Source organism: Microcebus murinus, chromosome 16 (genome assembly GCF_040939455.1).
Source record: "Microcebus murinus isolate Inina chromosome 16, M.murinus_Inina_mat1.0, whole genome shotgun sequence".
Lineage (NCBI taxonomy): Eukaryota > Metazoa > Chordata > Mammalia > Primates > Cheirogaleidae > Microcebus > Microcebus murinus.
Window position 1 is genome coordinate 41,736,331 of NC_134119.1, and position 21,090 is coordinate 41,757,420.

Genomic DNA, 21,090 nt, shown 5'->3' on the forward strand with positions numbered 1-21,090 from the left:
ATGAGCCACCACACCTGGCCCACATTAAAGATTCTGAATGTCTGGCCTGCCTGTTGATATTTTCCTATTAATTGACAGTAACTATTATGTCCTTTTGTGTCCTTTTCCAATGACTTCTTTATCATCTTTTCTACAGTCAGTATGTTGGCATCTATCTATGACTCATTCCTGGGCTGAACTATATACCCACCACCTAGATTCTACACTCATATATTGCCATATTTGTTTTTTTTTATATATGTCTGTCTATCCTTTTATCCATCCATCAGTCCTTCTTATTTTTGGATGTATTTCAGAGTAAGTTGCAGTATGATTCACCCCTCTGGTAAATTTTGACAAATGCATGCACACATTATTCCCGAAAGTTTCCTCAGGCCCCTTCCCAGTCAATTCTACCACCATACCCCAAAGTAAACACTATCCTAATATTTTTCCACAATAGACTAGTTTTGCCTGTTTTAGAACTTCATATAAATGGAACTATACACGATGTAGTCTTTTGCATCCAGGTTCTTCTATTTAGCATGATATTTTTGAGATTCACACATGTTGTTGTAAGAGTCCTCATTTTAAAATGAATGATTAGACAAGATCTTTGCAGAGCCCTTTTACCTTAAAATTCTGTACTTCTATGATGTTCATATAAGTACAGTTATTACCTTTAAATAATACACTGAACCAAATAGCTTGTGAAACAGGTATCTCTTCTACTTGTCTGTCTATCAGAGACCTTGTCCTTTGGTTTTCAAGTTCCCCTCACTACCACCCCCCAAGTGTTTAGGGATGATAACTCTTTCAAAACTGCAAAGAGAATTTATCATACTTGTCTCATGGGCACAGTGCTTTTTGATTTACTCTGTTCAGTAAGATGTAGGGGCTGAACAAGCTCTTAGGATTAATTGCATTTGACTTTCCCCCAAGGAGGCATCAGCAACGTCCTTCATATCCTTTGCAGGCCTCACAACAGTGTGTCCAAACTGAGTTAGTGGAAGTGATTGAAAGACTTGGTAAGTTGTCCTCACTTTGCTTCGTTGGGGCCATCAGAGTCCATAGCAATGTGTGGGGAAAACAATGAAAGAAAATAAGCGTTAAAGTGACATATTCCTTCAGAATAGCTAAAGGCTGGAGCTCAGCCAGTTCAACCACTTTACTCCGTAGACTTAGCTTGTGGTTCTAACTGGGCTATCCCTAAAAATCAAAGCCACACTCAGTGTAGTCCTGTGGCTTGGTACTGTGTGTAAACCTCCCGAAGGGAACTACGTCTCCCAGAATTCCCTTGTCGGCCGACTTCCGGGGTTAGCACGGACCACGTGACCCTGCGTGCCCTCGGGAGGCGGAAGTGACAGAGCGCTGTTCTCTTTTTCTGTTTGAAAGGCCGGTGTGGGATACCAGACAGTATCGTGGCTCAGGGAGTTGTTCCCATGTGCTGGCTCACCTTATGGGCGTAGGGGTCCTCTAACTTTCCTAATTCTGGGCCTGCGGCCATTTCAGCTCCCTTGAACTTCACCTTCACCTTCTCCCATTTCTGGGCCAGGCCCCTGCCCTGCTGCCCTAATCCAGCACCAGACGCCGAGGCAATAGCTGTCTGTAAACTGTTTAACCCGCTCCCTCTCGTAAAGGTAGAAGCTCAAATGCCATAGGCTACATCGTGACTAATGCTTCCGTCTTCTGGTTGGATCCTGAGTGGATACACTCGATGCACATTTCCCAACACAGAGGATGTACAGCAGGCACTGTTGATTCCTTCCTCTTTTCTTCTCTAACATCCCGATTTGGTTCCAGGTCCACCCTCATCCACTGTAGTCAGGAGATTCAGGGAAAGACAGCTGTGTTCAGCCTTAAAAGTGATCCTTGAGGAACCTAAACCAATCCTGGTAAGGGGTATGGGACCCAATCCTAGCCAATGGGATAGGGGAGAAGTCAGTGAAGAACTTCTCGGAAAATAGGCTCTCTGGATAAAGAGACTAGCATGGGAGGAAATGGCTCTTTTCTATTGTTCTATTGGATGTTGCCACTCTGACAGACATTGGCATAACGATAACATGCAGTGGACACCACAGCGGGAAGAAGGAAGGAAGGAGGGTCTTTGAGAGATCATTGAACTGTGCAAGGGACCAACCCTGGAATAGCCAACTCCTCCCTATTTGCCTGGGGCTTTGCTGGATTTCCCGTGTCTCTTAGTACCGAGCATATGGGATGGCTACTCTAGTCCTGCTTCAGGACTTCTTTTATGTGAGCTAACAGTTCCCTTTACTGCTTCCCATTTGAGTTGTGGCTGCATTCAGGAAAGCATCCTGAATGTTATGGGGAATGTGCCCTTGTTTCTGACAGCAATTATTAAAAAACAAGTATATATTTACATTCTACAAAACGTTTTGAGTAATGCCAACATAATTGGAAAAGTGCACCACTTATCTTAGAAAATTGACCTGTGTGTCCATTTTGTTTGTTCAAAATCAGTTTCATTAATTTATAGACAGACATATCTTGTACATTTTGCTTAATTTTTAAAAAAATTACTAGTTGGGCATACACATGATATCCTCGAAGATAAATATAATTGTTCTATTTTAGGTATTTATATGTGTTTGGGCTTTTCTTTAGCTTTGTCCTGAGAGACAGGAGTGCCTTTAAAAGACCTGGTGATGCCTTTTAGGAGGGAAGAGAGGTGGTGATCTCTGTTCTACATGTTAAAACATCTCAAGTAAGTTATTGGGATTTTAAGAATATATTCATACATGAATTTGGTATAGTTCAGTGATTTTTCTGGAAAAAACATTTTCCAGGGTGGACACTGTCCTCCTGTGGGTGTGGTAGATTAATTGCATTATTGGTCCCAACTCTACACCTACACTTTGCCATGTAGCCTAGTAGTACCCTCTCACTATGACTCTGGGATTGCCCATATGATATTCTTTGGCCAATGGGTGTAAGCAAAGGCTTGAAAAGCACTGCGTAGTTGGGATTGTTTGCTCATGTCCCTTCCTTCACCATGACAATATGCCTAAGTTAGCCTGTGGGAGAGTGAATATCACAGGGCCCACACACCCCAGTTGTCACAGCTGATAGACAACTGCAGACATGTGAGTGAGCCCAGAGGAGACCAGAAGAATCACCCAGCTGAACTCAGCCTAAATTGCTGACACATTAATTCATGAGCTAAATAAATGCTTATTGTTTTAAGCCACTTAGTTTGGGGGTTGTTTTTGTAGCATTATTCTGCAATTGACAACTAAGACAAAAAGGTGTCTTTTTCCTATCAGGGACAATTTGTGATGGTCTGTAAGAAGGAGTTAAATGTGTTGGCTTCATAGGCAGTCATACCTTAGACAGTTTAACTCAGAAGTTACCTAATAATCATGCATTGTGCATGCATATGTCCTATTCAAAGACTAATGCAACAGTATCATTTTAAGTATATATGTGTATCTTCAGACCTTTAGCTTTGTCCAAAAATGAGAATGTCCTTACATGGGCCAGATCCCTTCAGTGGGAGCTGGTTTCTGTTGCACATGTGTAATAGTCTCAAGTGAGTTATTGGGGGGGGGGGTTAGGAATGAATTTCTATATGAGTTTAGTGTAAGTCAGTGATTAAAGACAGCATCCACCAGATGTCCATGTAACTTCCTTACAGGAGTTAGGACCATGTTGGGATTGTTTTTTACAGTGCTGGTGGGAAATCATATGTGACTAAATTTAAATTACTTATAATTAAACAAAATTAGGAATTCAGTTTCTCATTTGCAGTGGCCATATGTCAGGCACTCCATAGTCACATATGGCTAGTGGCCACCGCTTTGGATAGCACAGATACAGAACATTTTCATTACCTCAGAAAATTCTATTGGGCAGTGCTGGTCTCAATGCTTGTGTTCAAATTTCTTATTTACAGAATATTTTCTGCCTAAGCTTCTAGTTTCTGCTGACCAATTGGTTCTGATAGCCCCCCGCCCCCCTCTGTACCTCCTGGGAAAAATAAATTATTGTTTCCTAGGGTATTATATGTAACTCAAGCTAGACTGTTTGGACCCTTATAACATCGAATGCTCTCTTAGTTTACAGATCACAAAGCTAGCCATTAAAGTGGAGTCTTTATTTATGTAAGCGTAACAACAGAGAGAGTATACATTCTGCCAGGGCAGAGTGAAACTCTGGGAGTGAGTGAGGGCAGCTGAGGAACCCCCAGCTTGAGTTGTAAAAATCCCAACAAAATTTGAGGGGAAAAAAGAGAAGAAACCAAGGCATAGAAAGGGAATTTTGGGTAAAAATCAGGAAATGCTCATGTTCCACTGGGCAAGGTTCCGTTGTATTTCCTCTCCCTACCCCACCCCAGGTTGAGCTAGGATTTACTAGAGTGGGGTGGGGCTGGGGTCTCCTCAAGAAAGGATTTTCCTCTGAATAATTTCTCTTCAAATCACTTCTGCCTCTTTTCAGCCCTTTACTCACTTGGATGAGGTGAGTTTTGATTGATGAATCTGGGAAATGTAAGCTGAGCCCCTCCGTGTCCAGAACTTGCCCTAGGTGGGCTCCTCACTACAAGCCTCACATGCAGAGGCCTCCCAGGAGGGTGATGGGTGGGTAACCCTGCCTTGCATCATGGGGTTTAGCTGGAAGGCCCATTGGGCCCTCATATTAAGTCTTTTCTTTCAACAATGTTTCTGTCTGAGATTAAGGGACAATTTTGGTTTCTATCTGCCATTGTTTGTTTTATTTCTCCATTTCTGTAGAATACAGGTGGGGAAGAGAAACACTGTATTGGATGTTCCCACAGATCTCAAAGTCTTGGTAAAGTGTTTTCTGAGGCTGCCCCGTGCTTGACTTGGGCTGCGTTTGTCCTGGTGCAACATGAGTCTGAGCCCCAGTCTGGAGTGTATCCAGCTAGATGTTCATGCGGATTCTGCAGCGTGGTGGGGATGGGGCTTGATCAAGGCTGATGCAGTTTCACTGAGGCTTGAAGGAAGGACAGAGTGTGGATAGAAATAGAGGACAGGATGCAAAAAATCTAGAGGCAGGAAGCTCAGGGAGTGTTCAGGAGGGTGCATAAAACTAGCTGGTTTGGAGTGAAAGCCTCTGGTGGGGACACCATGGGAGGAGAGCCTGAATAGAGGTAGATAGCGATTATCCACTAGTGATCTTTCTCTCCTCTGCCTCAAGATCGTTCAGTGTCTTTGCTCATCTTCCTTTCTTGGGCAGGAGCAGGAGTCCTCTATGTCCCTTGAGGCCCACCATCCCCTGTCATCTCCTCCAGGATCTTCTTCCCTTTCGTATCCCATTTTATGGGAGAAGAGCTAATCTTACTGAGCATCTATCTGTGCTTGACACTTTCTATGGATCATCTCGTTTTATCTTTATAGCAACAACCTATTACACAGGTAATACAGGGGGAAAACAGTCACCAACTGCATAGGCAGCCTCCAGAAGTCCCATTGCTGGGATTCAAACCCAGGCCAGAGCAAAGCTCCTAATAACTGGACTACAGCTTCTTCCCACTTCCCTTGCATTTGCTTCTTGTTTTCCACTTCCCTTCTGTATACAAACATGCTCACATCTCCCTTCTAAGAAACAACAACTTCTGTTAACTGTCCTGTCTCCTCATGCTCCCCTTCTGCCTCTCTCCCTCCCTTTCCTGCCAAACCTCTCCAAGAGTCTACTTAGAGTCATCCCTTCCCCGTCCACTGTCCCTTCTGCCTTGCTCCTGGAAGGTGCCATGTTCCGAGATGGCTCGCTCTTTATTCCCACTTTTGCAGCTGTCCCGTAGCATTTTGTCTATTTCTACCATTTGTTTTCCTTCTGCCTTTCTGCCCTCTTGGATTTCTTTAGAGTCAAATGTTCAGGTTCTTCTCTCTGTCTGATCATTCGCCCTCTTTCTAAAGCCTCCCTTCCCCATCAGCGGCTCACCCAGGGCTTGCACCAGGGAGCTGAGTCCCGATGGCACCTCGTCCTTCCTCCCAGCTGGCCCTGACTCACAGCGGCCAGCTGACCCCTCCTAGGCCTCAGCGCAAATGGCCTTCAATGGTTCTCAACCGTCCAGAGAATTAATCTGAATTATTTATTTTTTATTTGTGATCCTGGTGCTCAATAAAAACATGTTGAACAAGTGAATGTAACCCAAGCTTACCTATCTAATTTTGCCTCCAGGTCTTTTCGTACACGCCCATGCTTTGGCCAAACATAACTATTTCTGTTCTCTGGGTACACTCCAGGGCTTTGCTCTCTCAATGACTGTACCCATTTGGGCTCCTCCATCTGGCATATCCTGGTCCCCTGATGCTTAAAGGCTGAGCACAAATGCCTCTTCCTTCAGGAAACATCCTCTGATTCATCTCTTTCTTCTTGCACTTTCTTACAATGTATATATTGGGTTTGTTATCTATTGCTGCTAACAAATTATCCCTAACTCAATAGCTTTAAACAATAAGCATTTATTACCTCACAATTTCCATGGATCATAAATTTGGGAGAGGCTTAGCTGGGCAGTTCTGTCTTGGGGTCTCTATTGAGGTTGCAGTTGGGATGTTGGCCAGGCCGCTGTCATCTGAAGGTTTGACTGGGGCTGGAGGATTATCTTCCATGATGGCTCACTCCCGTGGCTGCTGGCAGGAGCTCTCAGGTCCTCACCACACAGACCTTCTGTAAGCCTGCTTGGGAATCCTCAGACATGGCAGTTGGTTTCACCCAGAGTGAGAGATTCACGAGGGAGCAAGTAGGAAGCCACAATGCTTTTTATGTCCTAGTTCTAAGTGTCACATACCCTCATTTCTGTCATACTCTGTTTGTTAGAAATAAATCACTAAGTAGAGCCTACCATTTAAAAAGGAGAATTAGGTTCCACCTTTTGAAGGTGGAACTATTTAAGAAATTGCAAACAGGCCAGGGGCCGTGGCTCACGCCTGTAATCCCTGCACTCTGGGAGGCCGAGGCGGGCGGATTGCTTGAGGTCAGGAGTTTGAAACCAGCCTGAGCAAGAGCGAGACCCCGTCTCTACTATAAATAGAAAGAAATTAATTGGCCAACTAATATACATAGAAAAAATCAGCCGGGCATGGTGGCGCATGCCTGTAGTCCCAGCTACTCGGGAGGCTGAGGCAGGAGGATTGCTTGAGCCCAGAAGTTTGAGGTTGCTGTGAGCTAGGCTGACGCCAGGGCACTCACTCTAGCCTGGCCAACAAAGCAAGAGTCTGTCTTAAAAAAATAAATAAATAACACCATATGTATCCTTCTCATGGCATTTATAATAGTTTGTCTTATATCTTAGATATTTATGTATAATCATAAATTGTATAATCAACAACTGATGGTATATATGATGATGGTCCCATAAGATTATAATACCATATTTTTACTGTATCTTTTCTATGTTTAGATACATTTGGATATACAAGTATTTATCACTGTATTGCAGTTGACTGCAATATTCAGTACAGTAACACGCTGTTCAGGTTTATAGCCTTGGAGCAATAAGCTATACCATATAGCCTAGGTGTATAGTAAGCTATACCTTCTAGGTTTGTGGAAGTACACTCTGATGTTTGAACAATGACAAAATTGCCTAACAACACATTTCTCAGAGTGTATTTCCATTGTTAAGCAATACGTGACTGTGTATGTTTTTCTCTCCTACTAGGCTATAAGCTGCTTTTTAGACATATTTATTTTTCTTCATGCTTTTTTATTGTAATAAAATATATATAGCATAAAATTTACCATTTTACCACTGTTTGGTGTACAGTTCAGTGGCATTAAGTACATTCACACTGTTCTGCAATCGTCACTATTATCCATCTCCGGAATTTTTCATCTTCCCATATGGAAACTCTGTACCCATTAATCAATAACTCCCCATTTCCCCACTCCCTGAAGCCCCTGAAAACACCATCCTACTTTCTGTCTCTATGAATTTGACGCCTCTGTGTACTTCATGTAAGTATATGCCCTTTGGTGAATGGCTTATTTTACTTAGCATAATGTCTTCAAGGTTCCACTATATTGTAGTATGTATCAAGTTTTCATTCCATTTTAAGGCTGAATAATAATATTCCATTGTATGTATTGTACATACTACTTTTTGTTTATTGAGTCATGTTGATGAACATTTGGGTTGTTTCCACCTTTAGGTTATTATAAAAAATGCAGTACGCATGGGTACAAATATCTGTTTGAGTCTACTTTCGGTTCTTTTGAGTATATACCCACAAGTGGAAATACTAGGTTGCATAGCAGTTCTATGTTTAATTTTTTGAGGCGCTGCCACACTGTTTTCCATGGCAGCTGCACACTTTCACATTCCCCCCAACCGTGCACAAGGTTCCCATTTGTCCACATCCTCACGACACTTGTTGCTTTCTGCCTTTATGTGCATCCTTAGCTGTGCCCGGCCAGTGCTTTTCACACAGTAGGTGCTCGGTCAATATTTGTTGCATGAATAGATAGGAAGGCAAACTCAGGGTACTTGAATATTGTCATTGTCCAAATTCTTGTGGAATTCCTGATGAAACTTAGTAAAAGCAAAGATCTCAGGAATTCTGGAACATTTTCTCTGAACCCCCCTGGCCTTAGAAAGGGGTCCTATAGGCTCAGGAAATGATGGCAATGAGCTTTGGGGTGGGGACCTCCACCTGTCTGAAGTGAACAGCTCCTCCATTTTCAAAGCTGGTTAATTGTTCTCAGGTGAAGATAAAGGTCCAAGGTTGTGAATCCTTCCATGTGTAAGAAAAGCCAGAAATTTGGGTGCTAAAAAGTGACATCTCTCCCTTTTTATACCAGTAGCTGTGGCAGATCGCATTGTCAGTCCTAATTTTTTCTCCCCTCCCTGCCTCTTGCCTTGTTGTGGTAGGTGTAGTGTATTTCCCCAGCCTTTGACTGTGTACCCCACTCTGAGCATTGGTTTTGCCACCAGAGCCTGAGTGGGAATGGCAGCGAGCCAGTGCTGAGCTTTAAGACGTATGTGTGTGTTTCTTCCGCTGCACTTGCGCTGCTGTCACCACCATGGCTGGCCCAGTAGCCCCAGAGAGTAGGAGAGACACACGTGTGTCCCAGAAGAGCTGCCTAGCCAATCTCAGCCCAGGCTAGCTGACTCTAGACACCCAACAGGCCTGTGAGAAATAGACATTCAATGTTGTTGTTATATGCTGCTGACATTTTGTGGTTGTTTATTTTGCCACATAAGGTAGCAAAAGTTAACTGATATAAGAAGTAATTAAAGAGTTAACAGTATGCCTCATAGTGCAATAATAGCAATTGGTGTTGATGTAGAATCTAATTTTTAAAAATAAAACCCCAGTATTCTGGATTTGGCTTGTAACCTCTGCTTTAGAAAGAGCTCATACCAGTAGCAATGCAAATACGCCCACATATCATTTTGTTTTTAAAGTTGGGCTTTTTGAGGCATACGTTGCAGGTTTAAATTCATCTTTCTTAGTGTGCAGTCCTGAGTTTTAACAAATGCATATGGTTTTGGAACAACCATTACAATCAGGACAGAGAAAAATCCCATCCACACCTCCCCCTAAAAATATCCCACAAAACTGTACACATTTGTAAATACACCCACTCTCTACCCCCAATTCCTGCAAATCACTTGTCATTTTTTTTGTTTGTCATTTCTAGACTGTCATATAAATGGAATCATATAGTATGTTGTCCTTTGAATCTGGCTTCTTTCACTCAGCACAGTGTATCTGAGATTCATCCACATTCTTGAATGAATCAATAGCTCATTCCTTTTTTTTCGCCAACTGGTATTCTAATCTGTGATTGTACAACAATTTGTTTATTTAATCTCCCATTGAACAGAAGATAAAGAGCATAAAAAAAGACTTGGATTGTCTCCAGTGTTTTGCTTTAATGAATAACACTGCTGAGAACACTCATTGCATGTCTTTCTGTAGACATACATCTTTATTTCTCTAGCATAAATAGCTAGGAGTAGAAATAGTGGGTTATATGGTAAGTGCATGTTTGACTTTATACAACACTGCCAAGAAGAATCATTTTGTACTCTCACTAGGGGCACACAAAGGTTCCAGTTGCTCCATATCCTCTTACCAACACTTGCCATTGTCAGTCTTTCCCATTTTAGCCGTTCTAGTGGGTGTGAAGAAGTATCTCATGGCAACTTTAATTTGAATTTCCCTAATGAAATGATGTCAAGCACCTTTCCATGTGCTTATTGGCCATTCATATTGGGATTCGCCTAATGAGAGAAATACCCACCAATAAAAGAAACTCATGAAGGGGACAAACACCTGTTTCTTTAAAAAAAGATAAATTTTATGTCTTAATGCATAATGACAATTTAACAACAAACATTATTCTGAAAGGACAAGATGAAACAAGAATTATGCTTTTGAAATGTCTACACCCATAAACTCAGGTTCAAAGTTATTATCTATGTGTCTTTGGACAAGTTACACAGCCTCTCAACTTCCTCATTTGTAAAATGACAACAATGTTAGTAATTACCTTGGAATATTGTGAGATTTAAAGGGCTTTACTATAGTGCTTGGAAGATTGTTATTTCTCAGTAAATGTTAATAATAATAATTGATCTGGCTGCTACGGACTTCAAGATTTTAAAAATCTACAAATAAGCATAAACTTATGGCCACATAAAAATTTTCACATAAATGTTTGTAGCAACTTTATTCATAATTGTTCAAACTTGAAGGCAACCAAGATATCTTCAGTAGGTAAGTAAACATTAACTGTGTTATGTCTATATGATGGAATGTTATTTAGTGATAAAAAGAAATGACCTATCAAAATATGAAAAGACATGAAGGAATCTTAGATGCATATTACCAAGTGAAAGAAGCCAACCTAAAAAGGCTAAATGCTGTATTATTCCACCATATGACATCTTAGAAAGGGCAAAACTATAGAGACAGGAAAAAGACTGGTGGTTGCCAGAGGTTGGGGGAAGGAGGGATGAATATGCAGAGCATACAGGGTTTTTAGAGCAGGAAAGCTATTCTGTATGATACCGCAATGGTGGGTACATGACATTACACATTTGCCAAAACCCGTAGAATGTACATCACCAAAAGTGAATCCTAATGTGAACTATGGACTTTAATTCATAATGATATTCCCTATTGGCCCATCAATTGTAATAAGTGTAGCACAGCAGTCCAAGATGCTAACAATAGGGGGAAGCTAAGCAGAGGGAACAGGGAGTATTTGGGAATTCTCTGCACTTTCTTGTTCAATTTTTCTGTAAACCTAAAACTGCTCTAAAGAATAAAGTCTATTAGTAAAAAAGGAAAACAGAGAAAACAAAGCATAGGAGAAAAAGTTTTACTTGAAAATGTTTAAATTGAATATTTCTTCTTAGTTTGTAGCATGTTATTCCCAAAGTCTGTGTGTGTGTGTATTTTTGTTAACTGTAGAGTTTAACGTGAAGACAAATTATGAGATTGTTTTTATTTTCAAACCAGTGAGAATGCAACCAGGTGTGGGGGTGGCCATATTTCTATCTATCTGTCTATCTCTATCTATATATTTATTTGCACCTTGGAGTTCAGCATGTCCCTAATGTTAATGATAAGAAGAATCATTGGGGATCTTGTGAAAATGCAGACACCAATTCAGCAGGTGTGGATGGGGGTCTGAGATTCTCTGTTGATGGCAAGGTCCCAGGGATTCCACTGCTGCTGGCCCACAGACACGTTGAGTAGCAAGTGTGTAGACAAAAGCAGCTGAGCGTGTAGTGTGACTCAGGTAAGTAGCTTTATGTCATCATCTCAGCCAGGTCTTGGCCCTGAGTGTGACATCTGTCTCCTGTGTGGAAAGACTGCAGGCTCTAACCGCCCCAGAACTTGGCCACTTCAGCCCTGAAGACCTTGCACACGAGGACTAGCTCGTAAGCCCACCTGTTACCTTCTTTGTATTTTACACCAGTCAGCTAAGCACCACAGTAATGCCGAGTAACAAACCACTGTAAAGCTCAGAGGCTTAAAACAACCAGAATTTATTCTCACGGGTTTACAGAGTGATTTGCTGTTTGGCTGATCTAGGATGGCCTCCGCTGGCCTTGGTCCCAGGTCAGCTCCACATGTGTGTCATCCTCCCTGGACCGGCGGCTGCCCAGGGCGTGATCTCCTTACGACCGTGGCAAAAGCACATGATTGCAAGGCCCGACTGTGTAAGCTCATGTCAAGCCTCTGCTCATGTCATGTCTGATAACGTCCCACTGGCCAGAGCTAGTCACATGGCCATGCTCAACTTCAAAGGGGAAATTTGCTCCACTCGCAACGAAGCCATGGAAAAACTATGGATGAACGATCCTATTACAGGGATGTGATGGATTGAGACCCATCATTTAATCTGTCACATTCTTTCAACAGAGTAAGAGATGAAATTCTGATTAGATGACAGCCTCATCCACCAGAATGCATACCATTCCCTGAAGCCATATCACAGATTATAAAATATTTGTTCACCACCATCTCTGAACAGACTTCCTCTCACTATCGTCACTGTCTTATAACTCAAAGATACATGGGCTACATACCTCTTTGGGTGGTGCTATAGTTTGGACACACACATTCAGCCCATAACACAGGACAACTAGAATTCTCATACATTTGCTGGTGGGAATACAAAATGGAACTTTGAAGAACTATTTTGGAGCACCTCTCAAATAGAGGCTTAGCCCAGAAGTCCTTTCTAGAAGCTAGAAATGACTACTAGATAGCTACCCAGTCCACTCATTTGTTTGGGTTGTTTAAAATTTTTTTAAATTTGAGAAATGTAGATAAAAGTTATATATGGTGAAATGCATAGGTCTCAAGTGCACAAAGTTGGGGGAGTTTTGACAAGTGTGCACCCCGGGTAACTACCACAGTCAAGCTACAACATTCCCATCCTTCCAGAAAGTCTCCGCAAGTCCTCCAACCCCCAGTCCCAGGCAACCACTAATCTGCCTTCTGTCATTACAGATTACTTTGCTTCTAGAACTGCATACAAATGGAAGCAAACAGTGTGCAGTCTTTTATGTCTTCCTGCTACATGCTGTTTGATTCCATTTATTTTCCGACGTAACGGGGCCAGAGAAATGCCAGTCCCAAGCAGACTCTGGCGATCCCTGGCTGTGGCAGACACTGTTGAGGCCGGACCTCTACCCTGGCCTCCCCATGGCTGCGCCCACAGCCTGGCTCCCACCTGGCTGCACTTTGCCCGAGGGCTTTCAGTGGCTGCCGACACCTGCCTTGCTGCCTTCTCTGCACGCTCGACTTAATGTCCCCAGGAGCAGTGGCAGATGGGGTGGGTGGATAAATCCAAGCTCCTCTGCCCTTCATGGGGGTGGGGATCACTTGTCTTACATGAGTTCCCCAGAGTTTCCCTGCAAGATTAAACTCCAGTGGGCCTCGGTAACTTCTTGAGTACCCACTCTCTATTGCCTGCCTTTGTTTCTCCATCTGGGCTCCCCATTCCCTCACTTCCACCTCCCATGCGTTGAATCCCTACCTCAGGTTCTCTGTCTGGGGTCGGACAAAGACACCAGGGAACCTGTGTGTTTCAGACAAGAGGCTCCTGGCTGTTGGGTTTGCAGAAGGGGGGTCCCGACCTGCCACCTCAATCTTCTGCGGTAAGTAGTTACCATAAATCTTTCCTCACAGTTGGAATTTTAAGCTTGTATACACTTTCTCCTGCGATGTAGTAATTTCCCTGGGGGTCGGGGGTCACACATCTGCCCTTCTCTACATCCTGAGCAGGCCCCGACACAGGACGCTGAGCAGGACTGGGACTTGTCACCCACATGGGCATTTATTGGGCCCCAGCCCTGGCCCAGCAGTGTTTAAAATATGCCCAGCATGGGCTCCCGGCAAGTGGGCGCTGGGCACCCACCTTTGTGCTTTACTCAGCTCACCGATTCAAATGCTAACTCTTCCTTCTGGAAACACCTGCACAGACACTCTCAGAAATAACATTTTACCACCAATCTGGGACTCCCACAGCCCAGTTAAGTTGACACTAAATTAATCATCACACCGGCAATCTGGATTGAAACAAGCCCCTCCAGACTCTGAAATCGGTGGTTTTGGTGGCTCAGTGAGGTCAGTTAAGACCTATGTGCGTTGTCCCATCCTTGGCGTGTTGGCTTTTGTCCCCAGCTGGTCACCTCACAGCTATCGATTGGACTACTCTGGCTCCTCCCACCACAGCCTCACCAGACAGCAATGGCTTTGCAATCCTTTTTATTTTTTTAAAATGTTAATTGAATTTAATTTTTTAGGGGACAGGTCTCTAAGCCTCTCATATTCCTTTAAAACATTTAAAGAATTCAGAAACGAAAAGCCACAAATCTGTTGGGTCTCAATGGCAACCGAAGGGGGACGAATTTTGACGGGGCCGTGGCAGATCACGCCCATCTGGAGGTTGCCGGTTTTCAGAGGCCAGTGGCGTGGCGGTCAGGGCACGAGGAGCAGCCTGCCAGGGTGCAGACAGGAAGAGGAGTATCATCTGCTGAGAATTTAAATAATAAAACTGGCCGAAAGCTGGTCTGCTTTTATTATCGCTATGTGATGGCAATTCCTAACAATGTCACTGGGACAGAACTCCCTTGAGTCCTTGCATGCTTTGGATTTCTTATGTATGGGCTGGGGAACTGCGCTCCCCTCTGACACACTGAGGGAGGAGATGACAGCCCAGCTGGGGACCTGTCTGAATAATTCAGGCGGGACAACCCCATCCTTGAGGAAAGCAGATACGGGTGGTGGGGGCACGGAGTTCTCTGTTGGCTGCTTACAGCGGACTTGCTGGGGAATTGTCTGCCCTCTTGATTTTGTATTCTCTGTGCAGGTGATGTTCATACCTGCTGGCCTCCTGGTAAAAACCTGGTTTCAGAGGCCACTGGGTTTTGTTTCACCGCTTGATGTGGATAACACAGGCTCGTGTCTCATTGCAACTATGCCAAAGCCTTTGTCGTTCTCTGCATTCCTCCCAGAGAGAAAAGAGCTACCAGCAACTGCATTTAACAGAGCTTCCCTTACACATCAGAGCAGTCTGGGATAGGACACGACACAGGCTCCAACTTGACGGGGCTTCGTATGGACAAATCTGGGACAATTTGAGCAAGAAAATAAATAGTGATAATAACAGCTTATGACCCACAGAATACAATAAATATCCACAAGTCCATATGGAGGTAAACAAATAATTGAACAAATAAAGAACTGAAGGAGAAGAGGCAGCTCTTGCTTACCGCAGAGTGAGTGATGGGAATGGAAAAGGACCATCGGGCGCACGTCCCCTGATGGTGGCAGGTGTGGGGGCCAAGGGTGGATGCAAAGGGTCAGGCCAAAGTATGACGGAAACAGGATATTTGCAAGGTCTCAACGTACCTCCTGCAAGATATTTACTAATCGCAAAGGGAAAGACAGTAACTCTGCAGTGGAGAAACAGGATGGGCCCAGGTTAACCACATGATCAAGGTCAACGTCAGCAACACTGGGACGTGACATCATGCAGCCCTGATACGATGCCCTGGGGAGGGCCCTAGGGTGCCCCTGTGGTCTTCCTGTCAGAAACACCCATCCTTAACCTAACCGTGAGAAAACATCAGACCCCAAATGAGGGACAATTTAGGGAGTAAGTGGTCAATAGTCCTCAAAAGTATCAAGGTTATAATAGACAAGGACAGAAGAGCTGTGCCAGGCCGGAGGTCACCAGGGAGAGGAGAAACCAAACGCAGCGTGGCATCCTGGGCCAGGACATGGACATTGGCGGGACGATCGGCGAGATCTGAATACGGTCTGCAGATTAGTTAGCAGTTTGTACCAATGTTAATTTCTCGGATTAGATCCTTGACGCTGTGGTTATGTAAGATGTCAATGTTTTGGGGAAATAGGGTGCAGGTTAAACTAGGTACTATTTTTGCAAACTTCTTGTAAGGCTGAAATTTTTTCAAAATAAAAAATAAAGAAATAAAAGTGGGTTCTATAGAGTCATTCTGCCTCTGTTCGAATCCGGCTGCATGACTTTACTAGCTGTGTGTGACTTTGAACGAGACACTTCACTTTTCCTTCCCTCGGTTTCTTCATGTGTAAAATGGGAATAAAAATAGCACCTACCACAGAGGGTTGTAATGAGGATGAAATGTGTTAATACATGTACAGTGATCAGGACTCAGCACCTTGGCTCAGAGTAAGAGCTATGTTATCATGTGTAATTATCCTATGAGACCAGCAGCATCTTCTGCCGATCTTAGGGATATTTCTTCTTCTTCTTCTTCTTCTTCTCTCTCTCTCTCTCTCTCTCTCTCTCTCTCTCTCTCTCTCTCTCTCTCTCTCTCTCTCTCTCTCTCTCTCTCTCTCTCTCTCTCTCTCTCTCTCTCCCCCCGCCCCTCCCCCCAAAGTTTCTGATGCAGACCCTGGCTGGCATCGATGCCTTCTGCAATCAGCTACTTTGGTCTAAAAGCATTTCTCCCTCTTCCAGCAGCCAGAGAAAGCCAAATTCAGCACTAGGATCTGTGACTTAAGCAATTTTCACTTTAGAGGAATCAGAATAACTACTCTCTCGGTTAGGGCTGCTACCTGGGAGATGCCTGCATTGCAAAGACAGAGCATGTCACCAAAGAACCTTCTGGGGCCAGTTTCCCTTAGCCCCATGGCAGGGTCCAGACCTTTTGGGCTTGTGGGATGGACAACCCTGATTGGTTTGGGGAGTGTCTGTGTGTGGATCTGCCTCACAATTACCTGCCCGAGCCCTCAGCTCATGTCACACTTTAGCATTTGTTTGGCCAATAAGACTGTGGCACACACACCGGGCTCAGTCCCTGCTTGGGCCTTCCCTTTGATGTCACAATCCGACCTGTGGGTATTAACCTGATCGCAGCTGCTCACAGACCAGACAGCAAGGTCAAGAGGACCAGCACAGGAGGATGTGGAAGAGGATCGACCATCAGCCCAAGATCAAAGCAGGGGATGGACCCCAGGCGTGCCAGTTCAAGGCTCTGGGTTCGGCTCGGGAGCCTGCCATGCCCCTTCCTCTGGAGCTGTCAGGATTCCCGAGCTTCCCAGTGTTCGAGGACATCAGCCATCACATCAAAGAGGTGGGAGCCCAACTGGTGAAGAAGGTCAATGCCATCTTTCAGCTGGACATCACCAAGGATGGGAAGACCATTCAGCAGTGGACCATCGACCTGAAGACTGGTTCTGGGGACATGTATCTGGGCCCTGCCAGGCTCCCGGCAGACACTGTCTTCACCATCCCAGAGCCTGTCTTTATGGAGTTGGTTTTGGGCAAGATGAACCCACAGAAGGCTTTCCTTGCCGGGAAGTTCAAAGTGAGTGGCAAGGTTCTGCTTGGCCAGAAGCTGGAAAAGGTTTTCAAAGATTGGGCCAAATTTTAAGCATGCATAAATACCAAGGAAGAACTTCTCTCTGATTATGTCGAGTGGAAATCATGCTTAATCTGAAGATTAAAGTACAAAATATTCAATATTTTTACTCAAATTCTTCCTATTCAAGTATGATTAGGATTTTCCTGCTAATGTGTAAATTTGCAGTGAGAGTTCTAGAGCAGTAAAGAATGTTGCAGTGCATCACCTACAATCTTTGTCTTTTTCTGTTCTTTGCTCCATTTGTGCTGTAATAGGCCAGGGTAAAAGCCACATGTAGAGAAATGGGCAATTATAATAGTTGGATTTAAATGCTCCAATGATTGCATTCCTGAGAATTTTATTTTCTCTCTCTTTTTTTTAAAGTTTGGTGCTTTGGGGAAAGAAGTGATAACCGTTATTGGGCAGGTCTGCATCTCATGTGGTATCTTGGTTTCATGAGGAGATTTTGACGTGGGGTTGCAGGTCTCTAAGAGGGTGGGCACCACGGCTGTGTGGGTGGAACCCAGGCAATAGATGGGTAATGCTCTTGACATGTTATAACTTATGACAGATTCAATTCCAGGAGAGTTGACTGGCCTGGCAGATGTTCTACGCCAGTGGTTCCTAAACTGAAGCTTGCATCAGAATCACTCGGAAAGTTGGTTCACGTCCAGATTCTAGGTCACCACAGAGTTTCTACGCTGTAGGTCTGGGCTGGGGAGAGTGAACATTTCTAACAAGTTCCCCAGTAATGCTGATGGGACTCCCCTTGGGGAAACCCCGTCCTGCTTCACTTCCTGTCAAGGCTTTCAGTATTGACCACAACTATTCTATCCTGGACCAATGCGATGCTACCATTATTTAAAGGGTCTCTTGGAGAAAGATCACATAGCTCTCTGTGAGCCATTTCTAAAGTGTTGATGTCATTAGGCGCCTATGGACCGAGGATTTTCCGAAATCCTAGGAGATTTTTCCCTTCGTATGTTATCTGGGAGAACTAGGATAAAGTCGGCTGCAGCTGATGTGACCTCCTTATGGGTGAGCATGTGTGTGCGCGCGTGTGTGTGTGTCATTGGTTCACATGTGGTCTGTGTGTACCATTATCTTGTAGGTTAAATATATGCAGTGGGGATACTCTTAAACCCAGATGACAGTTTCTTCAAAACTCCTGTGCTTAAACACATGCTTACTAAAGGATCCAGCCATTCCATTCTTAGATATTTTCCCAAGAGAAAAGAAAGCTCATGTACCAGCACAAAAACGTGTGTGTGAATGTTCACGGCAGCTGTGTTTATAGTAGTCTTACTCTGGAAGTAAGCCAGATGTCCATCGATAGGTGAATGGATGAACAAATTGTGCTAGGACATGCTGTGGAATACTATTTAGCAATAAAAAGGAATGAATTATTGGTTTGCACACAACCACATGGATGAACATCAAAATAATTATGCTGAGTGAGAGAAGCCAGAGAAAACAGAGCACATACTGTATGATTTTATTTATAGAAAATACTAGAAAATGCAAACCGTAGTGACAGAAAAAGAGATCAGTGGTTGCCAAGAGCAAGGGTCTTGGCGAGTGGGGACGGTATGACAAAGGGACACTAGGAGACTTAGGAGTGCTGGGTGTATTCACCTTCCTGCTTGTGGAGATGTTTTCCCAGGTGTATCAAATTGTGCACCTTATATATACATATGCAGTTTACTATGTGTTATAGAAGCTAATAAAACTGCCTTTAAGAACCTGCCCCCCTCCATTCGAAACGCGGCCTTCGTGTGGTTGCGTTTCTGAAGAGGGTGTATAGCTCTGCCCTTCCCTGGGCAAAACGAGTCTTCTGCCCTCATCGCAGGTCTAGCTTCCCAAGCCCTTGCTGACTCGGATGGCTCTGCAGAGGCGGTCTTGCGTTGTCCACGTTAGACACGGGCAGAGTGAGGGCTTGCTGCTCACGGAGTGCCATCTCTTTGTGGGGAAGGAAGGGCCACTGGCCCAGTGGGTGCTCTGCTGCGTGGCAAGAAGCTGCCAAGGGGCTGTACTTGGGAACCTGGTGGGCACCCTGGCTTCTCTCCCCACCTGGGTCATTAAACATCCGCAGGCTGTTCCCCCCAAGGCCCCCCACCCCGGGCAGCTGGGGGGGTCTCATAGGCTTCCAATGGATGGTGAGTGCGTCAGGAGGGCTTGGCTCCACTGGTCCAGGCTGCCCCATTGAGCTGCGTTCATGGGTGTTGGCATGGGGCCGGCAGGTGTGGGGGATGCTGTTGCACCCACATAATGGGCATGGCTCCCCCAAGCCCCTGTTTATCGGGGGTCTTCCTCATACGTGTGCAGATCACAGCCTCTACTGTTGGGCCCTGAGACAGAGCAGGTGAAGAGGGGTTCCGCAGGGTCATGCCTGGGCTGGCATCTGACCTATGACCCATTCTCACTTGAGACAGAAAAACGACCCTTTCCCGAGAGTTTGGAACTAGGAAAGTGAGAGACTGAGCTACAAGCAAACAGGGAGAACGGAATCTGGGAGGCTGGGACATAGCAGTGGTAGAGGAGGGGTGCCGCGCAGGGGCTGGGGGGCTGGAGGAGCAGAAGCCTGGAGCCAGAGGGGGTGATGTCCAGCTAGGGAGGCAGAGAGGAGCCAGGCCTCGGGGAATGCGGCAGTAAACCCCTTTAAAACAAAAGAAACAAACATCCTAGCACTAGAGGCTAGGATGCCATGTGGGGCGGCTGGGAGGACTCAGCTTTGGAATTGGAAACACGGTTCTGAGCCCAGGGTCCCCACCTCCCATCTGCGTCCCCACAGGCCATTATTGAGCCATCTCTTGCCCCAGTTTCTCAGCTGGGAACAAGCCAGCAGCCCTGGAGATGGGCGCTCCCGTCAGGGCGTGCCGAGACAGCCCCTGGCCAAAGGAAGGCCTCCTATAAATGGGAGTCCCTTTCTCTTCTCAGTGAGGGGACAGGGGGGATTTGCACTGACCCCCCACTGCCTCCCCTAGAAGTCCCCACTCGGGGCTTTCATGCACTCTCCCAGGGACCTTTCCGCCTTTACTCGTGTGCTCAGTGGGTGCCCTAGAAGGTCACATCTGCCTTAGAACACACATCTGTGTTTTGTTGGGTGTCTACACAAGGCTGGCCAGCACAAGTTATTACAGTTTGAATCTGGACATTTTACATTAAAAAATTGGATTTCTGGGCTACCTTGAGAAACCGGATCATTTGGCTACACTAAGCATGTGTTCCTGCCAGACAACAGGCCGGGCGTGGGGACCAGGTGGGCCCTCCAGACGGACCAGGCCCCCTCTTCTCATGGTGGCCCTGGCTCCCATGGCTGAGCTTTGGGGGCCACCTGCCATGGAGTGCACGCTGCCGCCTCCTCAGGCTGGGCTGCTTGGCAGGGCCTTGTCAGCGTTCGTGTTTGTGACCTCAGCTCCCCATGGGACATGGTCTTACTCTTCCCCCTTACTGAAATACCCTGCGTTGTTTTTCTACGGCTGTGTGACCAATTACTACAAATTGAGCGTGTTAAAACAACACCCATTCATGAACACACAGTTTCTGCAGGTCAGAGGTCCAGGTGGGCTGGGCTGGGGTCTCATCGCCCAAGCCTGAACAAGGTGTTGGCCAGGCTGCTGGACTCTTCTTACCTGGGGCTTAAGGGAAGAATCTGCCCCAAGCTCACTCAGATTGTGGCAGAATTTAGTTTCTTGCAGTGGTAGGACTGGGGTCCCTGTTTAGGATGCCGAAGATGCTCTCTCAGCTCCCTGAGGCCACCCACATTC

At 45.2% G+C, this 21,090-nt stretch overlaps 1 protein-coding gene and 1 long non-coding RNA gene across 2 annotated transcripts; both read left to right on the plus strand.

The window, feature by feature from the left end:
* Nucleotides 1–1,371: 1,371 nt before the first annotated feature.
* Nucleotides 1,372–15,183, plus strand: LOC142861165 (uncharacterized). The gene is made up of 5 exons (XR_012912544.1): nucleotides 1,372–1,874; nucleotides 2,605–2,704; nucleotides 11,746–11,860; nucleotides 13,473–13,588; nucleotides 14,948–15,183. It is a non-coding gene; the product is annotated as an uncharacterized LOC142861165 (long non-coding RNA).
* A 1,632-nt stretch (nucleotides 15,184–16,815) lies between these two features.
* On the plus strand, nucleotides 16,816–17,555 carry SCP2D1 (SCP2 sterol binding domain containing 1). The gene has a single exon (XM_012779987.2). It carries the CDS (start codon nucleotides 16,883–16,885, stop codon nucleotides 17,351–17,353), a length of 471 nt encoding a protein of 156 aa, XP_012635441.1. The 5' UTR covers nucleotides 16,816–16,882; the 3' UTR covers nucleotides 17,354–17,555.
* Nucleotides 17,556–21,090: the final 3,535 nt, after the last annotated feature.

Coding starts and splice junctions, on each gene's coding strand:
- SCP2D1 (XM_012779987.2), top strand. CDS start 16,883: ATGTGGAAGAGGATCGACCATCAGCCCAAGATCAAAGCAGGGGATGGA.